Here is an 8,418-nt window from a genome sequence, read left to right on the forward strand (position 1 = left end):
TCACCCTGCTGTCCAACTCATTCCAAACCATCTCGATTGGGTTGAGGTCAGGTATTTTGATTTAGCGCTCCATCACTCTCCTTCTTGGTCAACTTGCCCTTACACAGCCTGGAGGTGTGTTGGGTCATCGCCCTGTTGAAAAGCTCATTATAGTCCCACTAAGTGCAAAACAGATGGGATAGTGTATCGTTGCGGAATGCTGTGGTAGCCATGCTGGTTAAGTGTGCCTTGAATTTTAAATAAATCACTAACGGTGAGTTTGACCATGAAGTCCTCATGAGAGCCAGTTTCATCATAGGGCTTAATGGCTTTTGCGACTGCACTTAAACTTTCGAAGGTCATGAAATTTTCCAAATTGACCATGTTTTTAAAGTAATGATGGACGGTCATTTCTCTTTGCTTATTTGAGATGTTCTTGCCATTTTACCACAGAAGGCTATCTTCTGTGTACTACCCAAAGTTGTCATTAAGGCAAAGGGTGGCTGCATTGCACAATATCAAATATATTTTTGTTTAACACTTTTTTGGTTACATGACTCCATATGTGTTACTTCATAGTTTTGATGTATTCACTTCTATTCTACAATGTAGAAAATAAATAACCATTGAATGAGCACGTGTGTTCAAACTTTTGACTGGTGCTGTATATCCCATGACTAAGTTTCTGCCACCATTCCTCGCATCATTCATTTTAACACAAAGATCCTTGTCAAACTAACAAATTATCTGTCTGCAATCTGCATGAACTACCAAACCTATCGTTTTCCATCACAGCTGTAGTGATTTTTGTGTGTGTGTGTCTGACTTTACTCGGTTAAAGACTGGATGGAAACGTAGTTAGCTGACATTGATTCTCTAAATTTGGGCATTGCAACAAATCTTGCATTACTTGTGTCATTATTTAGACTCACAGTCTAGTGAACAACCATGACGTCATAACGAAGCGCATTATCACGGAACATGACGTAGACAAAAGGGAGATCAGATTGGTTTCTAGATTTGTAAACACAGAACCAGATAATCACTACACAAAATTAAACCGCAATGTTTTCGTAATAATACCCAACAACTGGCGTCCATTTCAACTATCATACGATCATTTTGCTGTTGAAGTCTCTCGGTGTGCGCATGCCAAATGGCGTAGTGCATGAGCAATCGAGAGGAAGTGGCGGGTGATCTGGGTCCGCACCTTTTCCGGTAACACAGCACCGCCACCGCTTTGACTGAACGACTGTAAGAGAGAGGCAAGAGCGGGGAGAATCAACCTGGGGACCGGGGGTTGCCGCAGTTGTAGGTAAGCTACCTATCACATTTTCCAACGCGACGCCTTTTGTGTAATCGTTTAAATGATATTGCGCGCTATTTTCAGGCTGGAACAGTGCACTTTTGACATAAGGGTCGCCGATTAAAGTTGTGCTCTGTCTGTCTGACACCCCTCCCTTTTCTGAATTGCTCTTGTGTTACAGGGAGAGAGAGAAGAGAGAGGAAGAACGGAAAGTCGGATGAATCAATTACCTTTTGAGCATTCTAGACCTGGTTGTCCCGGCGAAGATACGACTGGGGGTGATCTTATTTGTCTCCGGTACAATGAACTCCCGAATAGAATCGTTATTTTGAATCCGCCGATTGGAATAAGGGCAAGGGGACAGCCGGCAGACAAGGAGGAAGTCGGAACTACTACGGGCTTTTGAGAGGGCCTACTTTCTTAAACGCAACTATTAGGCTATATTTTTGGTATTTCTTTCTACATTATTGAAAACACCAAACATTCAAATGATATCGGGTTGCTAGGCCAATCGTTTGAATCAAAAGGACTGAATTATAGTGTTGTGGATTATGAAAATATTTCCCCACCCTCTCCCGGCACCTAGACGTCAAATTCTCAACCACTTCAATTTCCCTTTGCACACCTCATAGTTCCTAGTTATTTTCCGACAGCTGTTAAGGTAACGGAATATGTGTATCTTTCAGTGAATAATTGTCCATTGCTTGCCCGCCATTCTAGACACAAGAGTATTTGGAACAGTCGTTTGTAACTGCCACCGTCTTTAAAAAAAAGTATACTTGTGTCAACCTTCCGCTGATAGACTGTCACGTGGACGTCTGCTGTCAGGCAACCTGCTACCGCAATAGAAACGAAACCTGTAACTTTTTAAAAAATATCAATTTCTGCTCTCTTGAAATCATAGGGAAGCAATTTAGATTTTTTTTCTAAGGAAGTGGATGTTCATGCACAGCCTACAATATGGGGAAAATGCTCTCAAAGATCTTTGGCAACAAGGAGATGAGGATATTGATGCTTGGACTTGATGCTGCTGGCAAGACCACCATCCTCTACAAGCTGAAGCTGGGCCAGTCCGTCACCACCATTCCCACTGTCGGCTTCAACGTTGAGACGGTAACCTACAAGAACGTGAAGTTCAACGTGTGGGATGTTGGGGGCCAGGACAAGATCCGACCGCTGTGGAGGCACTACTACACCGGCACCCAGGGTCTCATCTTCGTGGTGGACTGTGCCGACAGGGACCGGATAGACGAGGCCCGCCAGGAGCTCCACCGGATCATCAACGACCGGGAGATGCGAGACGCCATCATCCTGATCTTCGCCAATAAGCAGGACCTGCCCGACGCCATGAAGCCCCACGAGATCCAGGAGAAGCTGGGCCTGACCCGGATCAGGGATAGGAATTGGTACGTTCAGCCCTCGTGTGCTACCACCGGTGATGGACTATATGAGGGTCTGACCTGGCTCACCTCCAATTACAAATCTTAATGTTCATCACTTCTATGTTCAGCCTGGACTGTTTAGTTACAACAAGCAAAAAAAGAAGTGAAATGAACAAGAGATGGAAAAAAATTACAAGCTGAGGCAATTAATGAATAATATGACTTCTCAGATGATTAAATGAAAAGTTTGATTCTACTTTTTTTCTTTTGATAATGACTTCCCTATAACCCACATTTTCTTTATAAACAAAAATACTATTGTTTTGGCCGTCTTTTCTTTCATACCTTTTCCCGCCTTGGCTCTGTAATATACTTCGCTCACGTTCTTGTCACTCAATACTTTACTTTCAGAAGCTCTGAAAGATGCGTATTCAAAAACAAAATCTCTTGTATGATGTTTTGGGGGATGGCAGGGTTCTATAGATACATTAGACAGCCTTTTCATACAGTATTCTCATGTCCCAACTTCCACCCAAAAGATGGGAAATGCCCCTTGAGGATGTTACCCATTCATATCTGTGATGGAAACAAAGGGGCAGCATCAGCATATCAGTTCAACTGCCACCATGTTTTTTTTAAAGAATTAAGATGGTGTATTATGGACATGTAAGGACCTAATGAAGAAGTACTTTTTTCACTGTTGATTGATTGTTAAAAAAAAAATTAGAAAAAGAGATTGAAGAAAAATGTGTCAGTACATAACTCCTTTAACAGTGATTCCATCCATGATGTCTGCTAGGGAAGTTTTCTAAAAAGACACTATATGGATGCTGGAGTATATGGAAACTGACATGGATGGATATTGTTGTATTTTTGTTCTGTTTTCGGATCAGAATCTTTTACCACTGATCTCGTTTTGCCTCTACTTCCAAGCGCTTCCATTTGCAGCTCTGGCTGGCTTTTGCGAAACCCTGAGTTTATAGGTGCACCAACAGACTGACAGCATGGCGGAAAGCACACTCATAGCTGAGTCTGCACTGTAGGTTGGGGGGACTACCCTATCCATGAGAGGATGGGAAGACGCATACTATAGGCCCCTTGACTAAAAGCACACTCATAGCTGAGTCTGCACTGTAGGGTGGGGGGACTACCATATCCATGAGAGGATGGGAAGACACATACTATAGGCCCCTTGACTAAAAGTGCACTCTTGACTGACTCTTGGACCCCAGTAAGTTTACTTTTCAACCCCCCACCACCACCATACCACTTCAATGGTGCTCTGCTCTCCAGTAACTGGGGCCTTTGCGCTGCTCACTCACATCAGCTGTACAGCTCGTGTCAGGCAAGACTGTACTTTCTGGTCAGTATAGATAAATGCTTTGTTTTATTTTTTTTGTTCAACTTGCTATGCTGACTAAATAATAAAGAAATCCAGATCAACATGGAAGTGGAGCTTTTTCAATATGATGCCTGCAACACAAGTTGATTAACATGTACATGCTTAAACTATTTGAATGTCACGAAAGAGGAAGTAAAATTTGGCTGTTAAAAAAATTGTGTGAACTGTGAAGTCTGTTTGGTGTGTTTCCGTTGTTTCATGGCGTGAGTCACAGGCTTTGAATAAGTGATGAGATCTCTGGTTTCGGGTTGTGATTGTCAGGTAGCTTAGACCTTACTTTCAAGGCCTCTCTATGTATCCCATAGTCCATTAGAATACTGTAGTAGGAGTCTGGTGTATTTCACCCAAAGTGCTTTTTGACATTTAGGGATGTGTAAGCAAATCATGCCCAAGCTGTTTTTCTTTTGTGAATTTGTAGGGGTTTATAGTCAAACTCAGCTTCTAAAATACATTTTCACACTTGAAGTTGAAGAAAGTTAGTCCTTAAGTTGGTGTTGGTTTGAACGTAGAAGACTGCTGACAGATTGGACCCCACCACCTTGTCCATTAGCCTCAAATGGCCACAGATTGAGACATTGACTGGATTGAACTTACTGACACCTGTCTTCTTGTGTACAGAGATGGTAGATGAAAAATGTAAAAATCATTTTTTTTTTAATGGGTCACTCAAAGCCTTGTCCTCAAGAACAAACAAAACACAGTGAATTTGAGTATGTACGTTGATATTTTCAATTGTATACATTCACAAATGTAAATAATACATAAGGCAAGGGAAAAAGGTTGGTCACATTTGAACATGCCCTTAGTTGCTCAAAGTAAGTTACTGTTTTGTCAAGTGTACCGTAATGCGTTTGTGTTCACACCAATGAGAACCTGCTTGGCGTCTCGGTTGGAGAGTGATGTCATCCTTCATGCTCATGTGACCCGTAGGGGGTGTCAGCCACACAAAAGGCCCCAGCCAGCCTGGCTGGCAGCTTGCCCTGGGTAAACTATGCCCTGAGGTACAGATCTAGGATCAGTTTACCCACTCCCAAATCCTAACATTAAACTTTAGAGTGGGGGAATAAGAAAACTGACATTAGATATTAGACATTAGAAAACAGAGGGAGGGTGAAGTATTGGTATGACATCAGTGACTGAAGGCAGAAAATGCTAGAGGGAGACATGCTTGTCAGTGTGATCGTTGTTTGAGGTGGGCCACAGTTGTTCCAGAGAGTGCAGTCAGCCAAATGTTAAGCTTCAGTTTAGCGCTTATAGATGAGTGCATATATGAACGTTCAGTGGGACCTTTATGATAAAGGGGGGGAAAACGATGAGCAGGTTAAGGTATTACATATTTGCCATTTCGTATGCAGTTTGTGCAAATGTATTACCACACAATAATCCAGCAGGTCGTGCCCAGCCCTTTATGGGTCTCTGTGAAGGAATGCCTTTCTCTGATGAAATGGAGGTATGGCTACAGTGTTGGCTAATGTGTTGTTTGTTCTGCGTCTGTTGGTTTGGAGTTTGACCAGGCTATCGCTGTGTTGTAATCGACTTCCCTGTGACCCGGGCAGGCTGGACGAAGGACGTGTAGTTAAACTGAAATCCACACTAAGCAGGCAGCTCCATTTGACTTCCCATCTTCTCAAGACCGCTGCGCCACTTGGGATGGTTCAAAGGCACCGCATCACAGTGCTAGAGGTGTCACTACAGTCCCTGGTTCGATCCTGGGCTTTATCACAACCAGCCTTGATCGGGAGTGCCATAGGGCGGCACACAATTGGCCCAGCGTCGTCCGGGTTTGGCCGTCATTGTAAGATAAGAATTTGTTCTTAACTGACTTGCCTAGTTCAATAAAAGATCAAATCAAATCTGCTTTCACCACGGATGCTTTTACAACGGTCTTTAAACGCAACTCAATTCTAGAGACAAAAGTAAAACATCTCCACTCTCGCTGTATGGCAAATGTTTGAATAAGCAGTGTCTCCATTTGCTTGGTATGCAAACTAGAGATCACAGCATACACAGCGAGGGGAGTTGAACTCGGGCTGTGTTTCAATCGACTAATGTGTCTTACGCTCCGATTTCTCTCTCATTTTCATTGGAAATAATCAGAAAACATTGGAGAAGCACCATGTTGAATGCTGAGCAGGACACTGCTTTCACCAGTCTATCTCACATCAGCAAAGACAGAGAGGAGATGAGGAGAAGAAGCCATTCTAGACTATGGAGACTCAGCCATGTAGTGTTTAATTAGAGAGGCTCAGAAGCCTCTACAGCTGTCACTGCACCCTGGCAGATCTAAAAGAAATAGCTAACAGTTAGTGCTATCTGGGATTCTTGGGACGTCCATATCCTAAACCCTAACCTTAACCCCTACACTTGACCATTTTACATTTCAACTTCAAATGGGGTAACATCAGTGTTGGGACATCCCAAGGATCCCGGATAGCACCGACCAATAGCGAACATCCTCGGCTGTCATTCTCACCTGTGGCCACACGTGAAACTCAACTGTTTGTGTTCAGCTGCGTTCAGTATGGCTTTTGAACTTTAAGACTTAGACCTTCATGATAAAGACCTCTTCGTGAAGCTAGTAGACACATGTAGTTAGTTACATACCTGCCACATTTACACATTGAAGCTATATTCCCTGCTTTTCTGGTTCTACATTTTTTTACAGCAAGATTAGGGGAACTACTATTGAATAACTCACTTTCCTCTGTCTTAAAGATGAGTTTAGAAGTGAAAGTTATTTGAGGCATGTACAGTTGAAGTCGGAAGTTTACATACACCTTAACCAAATACATATGTAAGTTTCACAATTCCTGACATTTAATCCTTGTAAACATTCCCTGTCTTAGATCAGTTAGGATCACCACTTTATTTTAAGAATGTGAAATGTCAGAATAATAGAGGAGAGAAGGATTTTATTTGAGCTTTTATTTCTTTCATCACATTCCCAGTGGGTCAGAAGTTCACATACACTCAATTAGTATTTGGTAGCATTGCCTTTAAATTGTTTAATTTGTGTCAAATGTTTCAGGTAGCCTTCCACAAGCTTCCCACAATAAGTTGGGTGAATTTAGGCCCATTCCTCCTGACAGAGTGGGTGGAACTGAGTCAGGTTTGTAGGCCTCCTTGCTCACACACGCTTTTTCAGTTCTGCCCACAAATGTTCTATAGGATTGAGGTCAGGGCTTTGTGATGACCACTACAAGACCTTGACTTTGTTGTCCTTAAGCCATTTTTCCACAACTTTGGTAGTATGCTTGGGGTCATTGTCCATTTGGAAGACCCATTTGCGACTAAGCTTTAACTGACTGACTGATGTCTTGAGATGTTGCTTCAATATATCCACATAATTTTCCACCCTCATGATGCCATCTATTTTGTGAAGTGCACCAGTACCTCCTGCAGCAAAGCACCCCCACAACATGATGCTGCCACCCCCTTACTTCACGGTTGGGATGGTGTTCTTCGGCTTGCAAGCCTCCCCCTTTTTCCTCCAAACATAATGATGGTCATTATGGCCAAAACGTTATATTTTTGTTTCATCAGACCGGAGGACATTTCTCCAAAAAGTACGATCTTTGTCCTCATGTGCAGTTGCAAACCGTAGTCAGGCTTTTTTTATGGTGGTTTTGGAGCAGTGACTTCTTCCTTTGGCATTTGGAAATTGCTCCCAAGGATGAACTAGACTTGTGGTCTACCATATTTTTTCTGAGTTTTGGCAGATTTCATTTGATTTTCACATGATGTCAAGCAAAGAGGTACTGAGTTTGAAGGTAGGCCTTGAAATACATCCACAGGTACATCTCCAATTGACTCAAATGATGTCAATTAGCCTATCAGAAGCTTCTAAAGCCATTACATAATTTTCTGGAATTTTCCAAGCTGTTTAAAGACACAGTCAACTTAGTGTATGTAAACCTCTGACCCACTGGAATTGTGATACAGTGAATTAATCTGTGAAATAATCTTTCTGTAAACAATTGTTTGACAAATTACTTGTGTCATAGACAAAGTAGATGTCCTAACCGACTTGCCAAAACTATAGTTTGTTAACAAGAAATTTGTGGAGTGGTTGAAAAACGAATTTTAATGACTCCAACCTAAGTGTATGTAAACCTCCGACTTCAACTGTATGTAGTTAGTAAAGACAAACCTGCTTGAGTTTTGCCGGGTGGATTTAGAACTGAGCCAAACTATTGTCTGCCGCAGGGTAGGGGTGGACCGATCTATTGCGTTCGTTTGGAGGGGTGAACTCAAACAATACTGTTTAAATGGACCTTGTTACAAGTTCCCTGTAATTGGTTTACTCAGGCCTCCTCCCTGATATTAAGCTTACTGCTGCTGTGTTGAAC

General features: G+C 42.4%; 1 protein-coding gene across 1 annotated transcript; it reads left to right on the top strand.

The window, feature by feature from the left end:
* Positions 1–1,177: 1,177 nt before the first annotated feature.
* On the top strand, positions 1,178–4,224 carry LOC135505696 (ADP-ribosylation factor 6). The gene is made up of 2 exons (XM_064924741.1): positions 1,178–1,294; positions 1,467–4,224. Exon 2 carries the CDS (start codon positions 2,246–2,248, stop codon positions 2,771–2,773), a length of 528 nt encoding a protein of 175 aa, XP_064780813.1. The 5' UTR covers positions 1,178–1,294; positions 1,467–2,245; the 3' UTR covers positions 2,774–4,224.
* Positions 4,225–8,418: the final 4,194 nt, after the last annotated feature.

This window comes from Oncorhynchus masou, chromosome 19, assembly GCF_036934945.1.
Source record: "Oncorhynchus masou masou isolate Uvic2021 chromosome 19, UVic_Omas_1.1, whole genome shotgun sequence".
In the NCBI taxonomy this organism is placed as follows: domain Eukaryota; kingdom Metazoa; phylum Chordata; class Actinopteri; order Salmoniformes; family Salmonidae; genus Oncorhynchus; species Oncorhynchus masou.

Bases quoted from the DNA above. Each gene is read 5' to 3' on its own strand.
- LOC135505696 (XM_064924741.1), top strand. From the start codon at position 2,246: ATGGGGAAAATGCTCTCAAAGATCTTTGGCAACAAGGAGATGAGGATA.